Below are 15,975 nucleotides of genomic sequence, written 5' to 3' on the forward strand. Positions count from 1 at the left end.
AAATAAAAATTTTCATGTGAACCAATAACAATTAGGCAGAAGTAGTATTTCGATTTTGTATTTACATTTTGGACTATAAATAAATAATAAAAATAATATAATATTTTTACCCCCTACAAAATTGAATTGTTTATTTGGGCACGCATACAGACATGGACTTTCGTCTAATGGAATTGTGTAGTAGAAAAAGCCAGACCTCGAATGTATAAATTTTACAATTTTTATGAGATTTAATTTGAACGTCATTCACTATTTAGCATTCATTTATATTTGTTTTTGTTATTTAATTTATAAACAAATAAATAATACGTCACATCAGTTATAATTAAATTATATGTTGCAGAAAAACGTCATGTTTGTGGTTTTGTTTAGACAAACAATTTGTTTTTTAAAATATATTTTTTTAATTCATTTTTCACACCCAAAAATTCCACTTCTATATGAATACATAGATTTATAAATGTCCTAGTGTACCCTGGTTGCTTCGCTGCCTAAGTTAAATTATTTACAAAATTTTTATTACTTTTATAGTAAAGCACTAAAGTACCAAAAATCTCCCTCTTATAAATTCTGATTTCATATCAACCGTGTGTCATTTTTTTCGGTTCCCCACTTAGAAACTTTAAAACGTTCATTCTTTAAATGAAAAAGTACCAAAGAGCTCCATCTTACAGATTCTTATTCAGTCAGGACCCTGCATCTTCAATATTATAGTACCATTTGAAGAACGAAAAAGTACCAAATTTAAATTTATGTTTCTAGGTCAAATTTAAAGAAAATACAAAAGTACCATTTTATGAACTAAAAGTACCAAAAAATTTTCACCTTTTTATTTGATTCTTCTTCTTTTTGTTTCTATATTAATATTGTTAAAATTCAAAAAATACGATTAGAACGATGATATATTAGAGTAAATTCTTTCTTTATGGAACTTTTCTAGAATTAAGTTTTCAAAATACGCTTAAATCTGTATATGTATATAACAAATAAAACTCTAAACTCTAAAATGCTAAAAAAGTACCAAAAATATAGTTTTCTTCTTCCGCTACAAACCCAAAAAGGACTGAATTTTAAAAAAGTACGAAACAAGTGTCTGATAATTTTGAGAGATATATCCAGTATATTTCGAAATATCTTAATATGTTTATTAGTTAAATAGTTATATATAAAGGGCCAAAAAAGGTACCAAAATCACCTTTGTTACTCTTTTTGACTCCTTAAATTTAACATTTATTTAACAATTTTAATTAGTTAGTTTTACCTATTCTTTCCCCCTAAATATATTTTCCACAAAATTCTTCCTTACTTCATAAAATTTTATGATTCTAGGTTCAGGTCGTTTGGGCTGTGCGGTAATAAAACAGTCAGTAACGCTACTCTTTTATATATGGGTCATTTCGTGACAAGTGACCCAACTTTGTCTTCCGACCTTGGTGCAAATTTCGTCAAAATCGTTTTTTGAGTTGGGGTCACTTAATATGAAATTGCCCATATACATATATGTATATCACATTTTTATGAGAGGCATTTAAGTACCAAACATAATTTCGGAATAGAACCTATCATGTAATGTGGTTTCTGCATTGAACCGATCCTCACAAAATTAAGTATTGTAATTAGTTAGTTAGTTAGTTAGTTAGTTAGTTAGTTAGTTGTTAGTTAGTTAGTTAGTTAGTTAGTTAGTTAGTTTTAGTTAGTTAGTTCGTTAGTTCGTTCGTTCGTTCGTTCGTTCGTTCGTTAGTTCGTTCGTTAGTTTTTCGTTCGTTCGTTAGTTCGTTCGTTCGTTCGTTCGTTCGTTCGTTCGTTCGTTCGTTCGTTCGTTCGTTTCGTTCGTTCGTTCGTTCGTTCGTTTTCGTTCGTTCGTTCGTTCTTTCGTTCGTTCGTTCGTTCGTTCGTTCGTTCGTTCGTTCGTTCGTTCGTTCGTTCGTTCGTCGTTCGTTCGTTCGTTCGTTCGTTCGTTCGTTCGTTCGTTCGTTCGTTCGTTCGTTCGTTCGTTCGTTCGTTCGTTCGTTCGTTCGTTCGTTCGTTCGTTCGTTCGTTTTCGTTCGTTCGTTTTTCGTTCGTTCGTTCGTTCGTTCGTTCGTTTTCGTTCGTTCGTTCGTTCGTTCGTTCGTTCGTTCGTTCGTTCGTTCGTTCGTTCGTTCGTTCGTTCGTTCGTTCGTTCGTTCGTTCGTTCGTTTCGTTCGTTCGTTCGTCGTTCGTTCGTTCGTTGTTCGTTCGTTCGTTCGTTCGTTCGTTTCGTTCGTTCTTTTCGTTCGTTCGTTCGTTCGTTCGTTCGTTCGTTCGTTTCTTCGTTCGTTCGTTCGTTCGTTCGTTCGTTCGTTCGTTCGTTCGTTCGTCGTTTTGTTCGTTCGTTCGTTCGTTCTTGTTCGTTCGTTCGTTCGTTCGTTCGTTCGTTCGTTCGTTTCGTTCGTTTCGTTCGTTCGTGGCCTCCGGTAGGTTAGTGGCTAGTGTTCTAGTCTGGTAGATCGGAGGTGGTGGGTTCGATTCCCACCTGAGGCACTCGTTATGGAGCGCACAACAGGCCCGATTGGGGCCTAGGTGTATTTCTTCGGATTTGATGTATATATGTACATCCTCCTTCCAAAATAACTAACTAGTTAGTTAGTTAGACTGTTGTACGCTCATAACCTACCGAAGTCACACATTCTGATGGCCAATTTTGCTCCACAGATTGAGAGCCGTAACAAAAAATCTTCCCGATATAATCTGTATGATTCAATTATAATAATAATAATGTAAATGATTAGAGGCTCCTTATACGATTAAGGTGAAATAGTAACGTAGTATAGTGACGTCCATATAAGACACATTACTTAATTTCACACTATCAATTGCTAAATCATCTTCATTTATCATTGACTGAACATTCCCAGGCTTCCCCACCTTACAGTACATATATAGACATGTGAGCAATTCATTGACTACCTAACGAAATATCTTAGAGAACAAATTCCAGAAATATAAATAAAATAAATTTTTTTATTTTTTTTTTTATTTTTAAACAAAAATTTAACAAATATCTGTGCATACTATATATCTGTATTTTTGCCTTTGTATTCTTATTTTTGTATATTTTTTTTAGATTTCTGCAAAAAATAAATAAATTTCACTAAATTAAAAACATGTTACGTCAAATATACCATAGAATTCACATTGGTTCTACTGCATGGGGGCGTGTTTTTAGCCGTGGCACTCATGTGACGAGCGGGTAAGTTAAAAAAAAATCTACTATAATGTATACATATTATATTGTATTTAAATTTATATTACGGGTGTATTTGCTATTGTATGATATTGTGAACGTCTAATGACTCAATAGTTTTATAACAATATAAAAAGTCTAGGAATTCATAGAACCTATTGCCAAGGGGCATGAATATTGCTTCTACTTTTTACTTGTGTTTTGATATGAGAGAAAAAAATTAATAAAATTATTTGTATACGTGATCATCTCCATGGCATAATAGTGTTGTGATCAATTGAATACCTTTAAGATATAAATTATTGGGCCATAAAAACCTCGCGCCATGTTAAAATAGGTGTATGCAGCATTTAAAAGTACCTGAAATGCCTCCAATGTCATGGGATACACACCGCCAGCTGAAATCTAATTGTAAAATATTTCGAAAAATTAATTTGGAATAAAATCTATGTACAGGTTAGCGTTTCTAATTAAGAACGATGCATTTTGTTTGTTCATTTAAATGATTTGTGGATTAATGGTATATATGAAATGTCATTATTTAGGGAATACGACTTGAGATCACAAATTAGCCAAAATATCAGAATTTACGCGTTCAATGTTGGCAAAAGGCTCTTCTAACGTTGAATGCTTGTTGGCATAGATCAGCGGTTTAAAGTTACCCAAAAAATGCGTCATTCTTAATGAAAAATCCTTGAGTGGACTAAACTCACCGTTAATGATGTTTGACAAGCGCACTAACAATATTAAAACACATTTTCGGACTTCGACACTTGAGGAAGTCCAATCAATGCTATAAACAGCATCGGCAATTTTTACACTCTAGATTGTAATAAGAAATACTTTAATTATTTCCGTACGTCCGATACACATATGAGGGAATGTAAACGTGAACTATTACTATAAGGAAATGCTTAAATCGTCCCTCCTCTCCAAGTTCAAGAGTACATATACGAGCGAGCTATTTCGACAAATCATAAGGACCCAGACTAGACTTTGGGGTGTCATAATCATTTTGGAATAAAATCCAAATATGTTTAGAACCACCGATTTAAAATAATTGAATTAGTATGTGATTTATTAAGCACCGATTTAACCATTTCCTAAAATAACTTCTGCAGTATAAACCCACAATACCCACCTCCGATGAAAATTCATTAGTATGCCAGTATGATAAAAATAGGACATACAGAATGCAGAATATATAAACTACGGTCGCTACTTGGAACATTATATCGTCCACCTGTAAATATATAAAGTAAATTCAATGTCCCAATAGAAACTCAAAGTACTTACCAGTAGAATGCATATCAGTAAAACGGATAACATTGCAGTAAATAACAGCAATTCGACAAAACATACGTGTGAAACTAAATCTTCCAAATTTTCGCCATATCTAAATACAAAAATTAAAATAACAGTTTTAATTTCTTGTTTTGATTAAATCAGATCAGCGGATCAGTTCGTTAAAGCTGTGTTAGGGCTCTCCAATGACGAACAATCTTATACTGAACCCATACATTACATTTTTTTCTGCATACCCCAAGGAGATACCGTAATAATGTTCCGTACCGACAGATGAGTATCGTCACATTCTTTGTCTTCATGGCGAAGAATATAACGTGAAGTATATAACTCCGAACTGAATTCAAATGATAATAGGGACTTGAATGACACCTGACTATCTGAGGATGGTAAAGATTTCCGATTAAAAAAAATATCAAAAAAGGTCTTCTGGAAATTTGGGCCACAAAAAACCCGCTCCAGTTTTCAGTTTGGACCCATTTGTTGATCCAAAATAAACATTTATTGGGATTTTAGACTGATCAGTTTAATTACACAACACTGGCCTAACAGATATCAAAGTATACTTTTCTAAATTAATGTGCAGCACTGAATCCAAATCTGGCAGAATCCATCCAGGTTTTCCAGATATCGTGTCATTAAGTTTGAAAAAAACACCGTTTTTGGCCATATTTAAGACGCTGTAACAGCGCAATGACAACTACATTTGTATGTTATGTTATCTGAACGTTCAATCTGCCGAGTTAAAATAAAGATTAAATACTAAGATACCTCTAAGAAAAAGAAGATATAACAGTGATGGATTCAGCGCTGTCCTATCCTTTAGAAAAGTATTCTTTGGTTTCTGGTATTCGACTTTTTTCAAATTTTGTTAACCGATGTTATGGTAAATATTTACAAAAAGGTTTTATGTATTTATTCACAACTAGTAGTGCCTGGTCCGCGTTGCAGGCTCTCGATTGGACATGTGGACTCTACAAGTAAAGATCTATATACCCCTCTAATCCTCTAAAATAATCGGTTTAGCGGTTTTGGTGTAATTGACTGAAAATTAAAACTTCGACGTCATCTGTCGGAGAAATGTAAACTTTACAGGAACACTTCCTACGATCTCTGAAACATATACATATTTTAAATTTTGTCCTACCAGGTGCCGTAGTTCCTGAGTTTATCGATTACAAACAAACATTACTTTTTTATTTATATAAATATTACCTTATAATCCTCTTATGATATTTTATCAACATTTTCAAACTTCTCAACTGATCTGGATCATTGCCACCGGGCAGTAGTTCAAATTTTTTGCGCAAAACTTGTAAAATATGTATGCCAAATATAAGCCAAGCTATGAACAGATTCGTAAATGGAATATAAGTACAAACCACAAATGGAATCAAAATGAAACATTGAACGAAATAAATAATTTCATATAAAGGACTCTCTAATGCATTCACACCGATTATATAAACGCTATAAGGATGGGCTAAGAAATTTTAGAAAAATTATTATAGTAAATATAATTTTGGACCGGGCAAATTACAAAAATTTCAAAACTTACTACGGTGACTCAGTAAAAGAGGGATTATAGCAGTGACCACGCCTCCAAAAGAGCCAAAAATTAAACCGAATTTAGAAATAGCTCCCGTACGTTTTGGCAGTTTTTTTAGTATAGACCAGGCGGCAATATCATTAGTTAACTGAAATGTCATTGCAAACATAATTATATTAAACATAGCCCCCACAAAGTCCACACCTACCTCAGCTTCTTTATACCAAGTTTCAATAACTTTCATAAATTTAATAAATTTCTCATGATTTTTCATCACAATCACAATTCGTATGAATGAATTTAATAAAATCGTCACCAGAAATAGACTCATAATTAAAACACTCAAATCTTGTCGAACTACGAAACAATGAAGGAATTGACAGATTATTGTCAGGAGTACAATAATCATTATTGGTATGATGCGATAAACATTTTCGTATTCAATAAATCCGATATATTTCCAGATTTTAGCATTACAATGAAACAATGGTAAATTGTAATACATTTTACCGAATCCAATAATAAAATAAACACGATTTGTCGACCACTGATTTTGAATTGAAGGAATGTTAGGGTGCTAAATAATTATATATTGCAAGAATTTTCTGCAAGTGTTGAAATGAGGAGTAAAAATAATTATAATGTTATTAAGTTGTTACAAATAAACTATAAAACAATTTAACATTCTTGTTAAATTACAATAAGTTTAATCAAATTAAATACACATTAAATATTTATATTTAGTATTGCAACTATTGCTGTTGTTTAAAAATGTTAGTAGGTTGGTTCCATGTTATTAGTGTTGCCCCCTTGACTTCTGAAATTTTTTTATTTTGTTTTTTAAATCCTTATAACATACAATTCTATGATAATAAAAATGCTATATTCAACTATGATTTTAAAAACAGGTCGAATATTTATAAAAAAATTAGCATTTTATAAATTTTGAAATCCTAAATTATAAACAAATAATGGACCGATCCAGAAAAAGTGTCACTTATATATACCAAACTTATTCGTGTAGAATTGTATTCCGATACCATAATTCATGAATAATTTACGATTAAGTGATTTTCGAAAGTCGACTTTATATGTATCAATTATCAATTATTCACCGATACGAAAAATTACAAAGAATGATTGAAATTTATTCAAAACATTTTCATGTTAAAATTTATTCCGATATCAGAAGAGGTCTTTATATGGGAGCTATTACCACTTATGGGCCGATCCAGAAAAATTCGCACAGAATAATTTAATCGAATACAATTTAGTCCCGATAACATTATTAAATTATGAGTTATTTACGATTAAATGATTTTCGGAAGTGGACTTTATATGGAAGCTATGGCCAATTATGGCCGATACAGGAACAATTTTCCATAATTTTTATATTATTGTTAAACTTGGTCCGGATATGATTATTTGTAAATGAATTATGTTCGTTTGATTGATTTTCAGAGATGGACCTAACATAGGTCAATTATAGACATATCCAATTTCTAGTTGGTAATACAATTTTTATTGATATTTTGAACATTTTATGATAATACCGATATTCTAATCTATAAATCTATTTTTCGGGAGTATGTTGAATGTAGAGTGTCCCGAGGAACTGATAAATAAAAAATATTTTCTAATGGTTCTCAGTATAATTTGGAAAAAATAAAATATCTCCAATATTTTTTTTTTTTTTTGAAATACATAGATCTCAAAAATTCCACAATTTTGAACTAATGTAGAGTATTTTTGGTCCACAAAATTATTTTAGTGGTTTGGAGAGTCATATTATACAGAAAAATATTTAGAAAATAGTTTTGGAATTTGATTTGGTCCATTTCAGAATTTTTCAGATTATTTTAAAATTTATATAACCAGAAATTCTCCAACAAAATTACGGAATTTTTGAGACCCATTTCGAAAAGACTGCAGAAACATTTTTTATAATATTTTATTCTTCTCGTATTTAGTAGATTAAAACGCATCATTTGAGAAGTAATGTACATATGTATATTTGTATAGAAGCTATATGAAATTCTAAACCGATTCTTTTAGTTTTCAACCATGTTAATCACTGGTCAAAAGAAAATACTTGCGATATTTTTTTATAGCAGCTATAGTTTCTGAAAAGACCTAATATTTTCATGGGTTCTTTCGGATTTTTGCTGATATCTGGGGTCTAGTGAAACTGATTTCAACATACACACAGACAGACAGACTCACTAAGGTAAAGTGTATAAAAGAGCTAACTATTTCAAAGCGCCCAATTCACTAAATGTTGCAAAATACGGTTAAGATCGGACCCATGGCAGCAAATATCTTCAACGTCCATAATTTATTTTATTTAAATAGAAATCATGTACTTACCACGCCAAATAGGGACTTAAATAACTCATTACAAATAGGTAGTTAAGTAAATTGTTTTAATATTTAATATTAACCGGTCTAGCACACAAACGATCATCTCTAGACTCAAAATATTTTTGGAATCATCATAATACAAAGCAAGCTTACAGAGCTTGTCGGTCTACAGAGTGAGCCTATAATATGTGGGTAATTTCGTGTCAAGTGACACAACTTTTAAAATCGATGTCTTCCGATTTGGATGAAACCTTGGTGCGAATTTCATTAAATTGCTTATATGTATATACGATACATATTTCCAAATGACACAATCAATAAAACGTGTATCTTATGCATTTCTTAAAATTAAATAAACTAAAAGGATTTTTTAGTTTTCTTCAAAGAAATAATGTGGAATAAATGAATATATCTTTTGGCATTATAAAAAGAGTTCAATTAAATACGCATGTTTTTAACGTATGTATCACATTTTTCGTTACAAATCTAAAGTAATCCACATGACACTTGTTATCTTGTGTTCTAAAACGTGACATTATTTACATTATTTCGCACGTCTATTCTATTTTATTTGTTATAATCTAATACTTTTCGCACACAATTAACCCATAAATGATTAAAGTTTTTATTATTGATTTAAATACAAGTACACAAATCATATATCGATATAAACATGAACAACTGGGTGAATTTCGGATGAGAACCTATTATGAGTACTTCTGAAACTTCTGTTAGATGTGGCAAGGTCATTAAGAAACGTTGTTAAAGTGAACAAACGGTAAATTTTAATCACCCCTGGGTAATTTAGCACTGGTTAATTTTGGAGCCGATGGAACAAAATTAGTCTCATCAAAGACAACTTTCTTTTTCAGGGCCAGGACTTATAAACGAATTTTGCTTAAAATTATCAAAACATTATATATATGTATATGTTAAAGGGAGTATAGGTTTTGGCATTTCCTAATAATTGAGGCCCGAGATGACCTACTATGAAGGATCACCCACTGGCCCCTATTTCGCCTACGTATGCGATTTGTTATGATATCTCTAATAGTCCCGAAATACAGTATTATTTCCAAAAATAAACATTTCTAAATCACTATGAGATGTGCAGAAAGAGTTTCCCGATTTCAGCATTCAGGTTATATACCCCATAGATTGTTTAATAATATTCTCTTTCACTTAAACGGAATGTTGTCAAACATTTATTTTTCTCCGAAAAACTTGAGTACGGTAGCAGGTGCATCAAAATTGATTGCTGGAACCATTTTGGTAGGCTCTAAAATTTATATATTTATTTTACTATAAATAGATCTAAAAATACTAGTATAATGATAAAATTTTACTTTAAGATATAAACCTAAATCACTCTACTAAACATTACGAGGATCGGTCCATATTAGACCAAAGCTCTTTTAAAATGCCTTCTAAAAGACACTCTAATGCTTATATTATTCTTAATTATACCCTATACCTCTATAGTGGGGATGGTATTAGGCGGTTGTGCTGATGTTTGTAACACCCAAAAATATTTGTTCTACACCCACCTTAAAGTATAACAATCGGCTCAGAATCGCAGAATCTATGTCCGTCCGTCTGATGAAATGATAATTTGATGAAATTGGAAGCCTATTGAAAATTATTAAAATCAGTCCATTATTTTGACTAGCCCGCATACAACCGTACTCCCGAATAGGATTTTTGAGCTCATAAATGTTATTATATCTCTCCAAAAAATTCTGCAAAATATGTATGTAACTATAATATAGACGTAAATTCCTCTACCAAAATGTATACCGATATGCCCATATTAACCCCCCGCCCCATATAAGCCCGCTTATAGGAAATCTCTTTTTATACCCTCCACCATCATCAGTGGTAATAGGGGATATATATAAGTTTGTCATTCCGTGTATAACACCAAGAAATATTCATCTGAGACCCAACAAAGTATATATATTTCGGGTCCTTATCAAATTCTGTGTCGATTTAGCTATATGTCCATATATCTGTCTATGCTCACGTTAAAACTAAGCAAAGGAAATCAACCAAGTTCACCGAAAATATGTGTTATTAGACAGTTTGGTATTGAAAATCAGCAAAATCGGTTTACAACGTAAAAAGTTATGAGTAAAAATTTCAGACTACCTCGAAAAAAAATTTGATTTTTTCCTAATTCTCGAGTAGTTTTTTCAGAAACTACCAATGATTATTCAATGAATTCTATCACAAGTTATTTATTTTGCCCAGGGATCAATTATGTTTAAACTCAAATCAATCGGTCCAAAATTACCCATAGCCCCCATACAAAGGTACATATTCTCAAAAATGGGTTTATCGTTGATAACTTCGTCAAAAATATCGGTATCACCACGAAATTTTGCACATATGTATATAACGGAAATTATATTACTAACGTAAATCTGTATCGGTCCATAAATGGTCATAGCTCCCGTATAAGGACCACTTCCGAAATCACTTAAATGCACATAACTAATTAAGAAATAAAGATATTGGAATAATATTCGACATAAATATGTTTTGAGTATACATAAATCTCTCTGGTCCATAATAGGGCATAGTTCCCATATAAGGTCCACTTCCCAAAATCACTTAAATGCACATAACTAAATAAAAAATATAGATATTGCAATAACATTCATCATAAATAAGTTTTGTGTATACATATATCACTCTGAAAAATATTTTTTGGGATCGGTCCGTAATTGGGCATAGCTCCCATATAAGGCCCATTGATGATAACCATGTAAATGCACATATTTCATTACTGAATGAAGATATCGGTATAAAATTCATCATGAATGTGTTTAAAGTACATATAAAACACCCTGCGAAATTTTTCCGGATCGGTCCATATTTGGTCACAGCTCCCATATAAGGTCCATTTCCGAAAACCACTTAAAAGCACATAAAAGATATTGGAATAATATTCGACATAAATAAGTTTTGTGTATAAATATATGACTCTACCAAATTTTTTCCGGATCTGTCATTAATTGGTCTTAGCTACCATACAATGGCCCACTTACGATAACCACGTAAACGGATATATTTCTTTACTGAATGAAGATATCGGTATAAATTTCATAATAAATGTCTTTAAAATAGATATAAACTACCCTGAGAAATATTTTCCGGGTCGGTCCATAAATGGTCATAGCTCCCATATATTTATTGAGGATCGGACTATATGCTATATAAATCGTATTATTGATATGTATGACAGATCGTATTACTTCCATAAATCACTAAAAATATACTCATAACTGGAGTGGGGTCATAAAATACAGAAGCATTATCATATTTGTACCCTACACCACTTTAGTGGGGGGGGTATATTGGGTTTGTGCTGATGTTTGTAACGCACAATAATATTGGTCCTATACCAACCTTAAAGTATACCAATCGGCTTTGAATCATTTTCTGAGTCGATTTAGATATTTCCGTCCGCCCGTCTGTCCATGTAAACCTTTGGTACATGACCTTCTATATTGTCACAGGGACGAAGCCTATTGAAAATGGTTTATATCGGTCCATTATTTCACCTAGCCCCATACAACTGAACCCCCAAATAGGACTTGTAAACCTTGTAATCAAACTACAGGTCGAAATTTTAAAGATAATTCAATGAAATTTGGCACACGATCTTCTATAGTATCGGAGACGAAGCCTATTGAAAATGGTTTATATCGGTCCATTATTTCACCTAGCCCCCATACAACTGAACCCCCGAATAGGACTTGTAAACCTTGTAATCAAACTACAGGTCGAAATTTTAAAGATAATTCAATGAAATTTGGCACATGATCTTCTATGTTACCGGAGACGAAGCCTATTGAACATGGTTAACATCGGTCCATTATTTCACCTAGCCCCCATACAACTGAACCCGCCGAATAAGGCTCTTAAGTTCATAATTATGTTTAATATACTCGTATCCCGACAAAAAGCTACAAAACAAGTTCAATACTAGGCTCGATGATTATCATGAATTTTATAATTCTAGGGTCTCATTTGACCATAGCCCCTATACAAAGCCCCCTTCAAAATTTGACTTAAATATCCACAATTTTATTCAACAATAAGTGGCTTAAGTACATCTGAGACAAGGTACAATTCAACTTAAATGCTTTATTATGAAAACTAAATCGCATTTTAATTTTGAAACAGGTGTAGGGTATTATATGGTCGGCCTCGCCCGACTATAACTTCTTACTTGTTTGATAATGGAACTTTGGACAAATTTGATTACTTCAACACCTTCTCCCCACTTTTTTTAAAGTCAAGGAAAAATTATAAATTTAACTAAACATTATTTCAACTACTTTCACTATGCAAATACGTGTAGGAATACTTTAGTCTGTAATCATTAATTTTATCTTATCTAAAAGAATAAACCAAACAACTTAAAATTTTCCCAACAATATTTAGCCAAGTTTTTGTTATTTTTTTATTCTACAACTTGAGGTAGGTCTGAAATTAAAAAAAAAAATGTTAACAAATAACAACAGTCGTCATGAAATCCCACATTAATTCTAAAAATTTTTTAAATAAATTTTTATTACGTCAATTTTCGTAGTTGGCAACAGATTTTATTAATTTATTTATTTATTTTTTCTTTAATTTTAAATCGAATATGTATTATGACTGCAAAAAACTACGATAATGTTTTATTTACAAAAACAATTAAACATCATCATGTGTGTCGTCACAAGTTTCATCAAATACCTCCTCCACTCTACTCGGATAGACAGACAACTAACCACCTCGCCCATCTAAATGAGTCTGCATCATCGGAGTTATCAAATTGAATTAATTTTTGATGGAGTTCAAATTTGGTTAATTTACGTAGTTTTATTCTTTGTTCTTTCTTTTTTACTCGACAATTGCGTTGTTATGCTGAATTATTGATTTGTTTTTATCTTTGGCAGATTTGATAAAAAAAGACAATTTAACAATTAAACGATTTATTGTTTAAATAAAGGTTGTGCACGTAAACAATTATTTTGCTGTTCACATTTTTTTAATCAAATTGTTCAAAACCATAAACAATTCTTCGTGTACAGTCTTTGCTGTAAATATCAAGTGTAGTTGTAGTTATACGAATTTTGATTAGATGTTAATTGAATGCGTATGATTTGAATTTCACTCTAGATTTCTTTAAAAAAGATTTATATTTATGTAACTTATGTGAAGAGTTAACGGTTCTACTTTAAATTTCAATTAGTAACAGTATTCGTTTTGATTTTAATTTTATTTATATTCAAAAATAAATGAGAATAATATAGACTAATGCAAATTATAGTAATTTTTTTAAACTATATGTGGAAAATTACTAAAATCTAGCTCCTCAGGTTGTGACTCAATCGTGACTTCAACAGACAGACTATCTGGATCCTTATAGATAGACTTTCATATATACATACTTTTATGGCTATGTGACCAACATTTCCATGTGTTGGAATGACAAAATCAGTATACATATGTATTTATGTATAATCATATATGGGTTTAAAAAAACTTAGTGTGGGACTATTACCCAATTAAAATAAAATTTTGGATTTTATTCATTTAGTTTTGAAGAAATAAACGATTAAAAATTGTTCGATTTCAGTGGATTCAACCTTTAGTTTGCTTCAGTGTGCTGATGTTTGTAATATCCAAAAATATTGGTCGCTCACACCCGGCTCGAAACCACTTTCTGAGTCGATTAAGCTATGTTCATCCGCATGTCCATCCGTCTGTGTGTGTGTCCATGTAAAACTTGTGCGGATGTTACAGGTCGTGATATTCAAGTAATTTGATGAAATTTGGCAGATAAAAACATATCTTGACCCAAGGCCTATTGAAATTGGTTGAAATCGATTAATTATTTCACCTAGCTCCCGCACAACCGTACCCCTCGAATAGGGCTCTTGAGCACATAATAAAATGTTAAATGTTTTAGTATTGGTTGGTTTTAGTATAAATGTTACTACCAATTTTTGTAACGACCAGCCCTAGCCACCACATAATACCCATTCAGAAAAGGACTTGAAAGTCTATCTGTCTGCTTGTCTGTCTGTCTGTCTGTCTATCTATCAGTCTTTCTGTTTGTCTATCTCCCCCCGGGGCATGTTTCCTTTGTGTATTGCAATTCCGGGGTATAGAGGTGCTACCAATACCTCTAGTCTGCCGGGTCTATAAACTGGTGATGATCAAATGTATCCTCGGCCTTTCCTTGGATGATTTGACATGGGGTCTAACCGGAGCACCATATAATCTGGTACTACGGGTGGCCGGTTGCCCACAGGACCTAGTCCTGACCGGTCAATTGGTTGAGGTTCCTTCAGGATCTACGTAGTGGCTGTGTTTTATACCCAAATTAGCGGGGAGAGAATGTTGGTTTAAGGACTGATATATCCAAATGCCAAATATGTCTGGATTATCTCTCCGGTGCTATTGCCATCTCAACAGATGTCACTGGGTAATGTGACAGAGCAACTTATGCTGGATTCCTGAACCCGTTGAGTTCGCGTAGTAGGGCACCAGTATATGTTGGGGAATTTTCAGGTTGACACTTGGTAGTTGCCTGTCATTCCGTAGAGCGTTCTTTATCTGAGAATGGAACTGATTTAATTAGTGAACGATCGGGAAAGACTCCTCTGCCCGACAGGAGGATTTAGTAGGGAAGTTCTCGGTGCTGTTGCCATCTCAACAGGATTCATATTGTTTCATGCTACGCGACATATGGTAGAGGTCCGTTCCCTCAATTCGTCGGGGCAATTATTGGGTTCGAATTGGCTTCGGAAATTTCTACATCCTTTGTCACATTATCTGACATACAGAGGATCCTGATTTATTGTCAGGATATTTCGGACTACAAAATACTTCTCTAGAGCTATCTCAGTAGTGTGGTTTAAGAGATTAAGGAATGCACTGGAATGGGTCATTAGTTGATGAAAATTGCATTTTAAATAATGTAATCTTGCATGACATTATAAGGGTGGTCACCTTTTGGTATACCGAAAGATTGATTTCACCTGATGTTGGGGTTTGTCGCCCCTTCTATTGACTTTAGACCAGTGATTGCATTTTCCTTGTCGGGGATTGATCATTCCGCAACGGGGCTACTATGGCAAGAGATTAGATAGCGCGAGTTCTTCAGCTAAGTGCTTGTATATGGACCGGCTCAGTCATATACAAAAATTGCCACCTGAGTTCTTCATAGAAGGATTCAGGTGCGCGTGGTAGACCGTCTCTAGTCTATCCAGTGGATGAAAAAGACCACCGGGAAATATGGCCGTCAAGGCAGGTATTCACGTTAAGCACTCGACATTCGTCCGTCCGTGTGTCTATCTGGCTGTCTGCCTGCGTGTCCATGTAAAACTTGTGCGCACATTACAGTTCGCAATTTTCAAGATAATTTGATGAAATTTTGCACATTCTTTCATCTTGATCCAAGGTCTATTGAAAATGGTTCAAATCAAATTATTTCACTTAGCTCTCGTACTTCCCGAATAGGTCTCTAAAGCTTATTCTATTATTAAATATG

General features: G+C 32.8%; 2 protein-coding genes across 2 annotated transcripts in view; one reads left to right on the forward strand and one right to left on the reverse strand.

Moving 5' to 3' along the window:
- Window positions 1-3,089: 3,089 nt before the first annotated feature.
- Window positions 3,090-15,975, forward strand: part of LOC119608691 (electron transfer flavoprotein beta subunit lysine methyltransferase-like) — a 54,791-nt gene continuing 41,905 nt past the window's right edge. The window contains exon 1 of the mRNA XM_037963203.1: window positions 3,090-3,211. Within this exon, the coding sequence (XP_037819131.1) occupies window positions 3,126-3,211 (86 nt within the window). The 5' untranslated portion in view covers window positions 3,090-3,125. The remainder of the gene's footprint in view (window positions 3,212-15,975) is intronic.
- LOC119608690 (odorant receptor Or2-like) lies at window positions 3,534-6,564 on the reverse strand. The gene is made up of 7 exons (XM_037963202.1): window positions 6,268-6,564; window positions 6,069-6,207; window positions 5,726-5,993; window positions 4,502-4,601; window positions 4,347-4,448; window positions 3,919-4,027; window positions 3,534-3,610 (listed from the first exon to the last, which is right to left on the reverse strand). Exons 1-7 carry the CDS (start codon window positions 6,562-6,564, stop codon window positions 3,534-3,536), a joined length of 1,092 nt encoding a protein of 363 aa, XP_037819130.1.

Source organism: Lucilia sericata, unplaced genomic scaffold, assembly GCF_015586225.1.
Source record: "Lucilia sericata isolate MDLA Ls3-8-SP2 unplaced genomic scaffold, ASM1558622v1 Contig000870F_arrow, whole genome shotgun sequence".
NCBI lineage: Eukaryota > Metazoa > Arthropoda > Insecta > Diptera > Calliphoridae > Lucilia > Lucilia sericata.

Excerpts from the sequence above, each read along its gene's own strand:
- LOC119608690 (XM_037963202.1), bottom strand. The coding sequence starts at position 6,564 with ATGTATTACAATTTACCATTGTTTCATTGTAATGCTAAAATCTGGAAA. Across the intron at positions 4,602-5,725 it reads TATCATAAGAGGATTATAAG|ATATGGCGAAAATTTGGAAG; the intron begins GTAATATTTATA and ends TTTTGTATTTAG. Across the intron at positions 4,449-4,501 it reads TACTGATATGCATTCTACTG|GTGGACGATATAATGTTCCA; the intron begins GTAAGTACTTTG and ends ATATATTTACAG.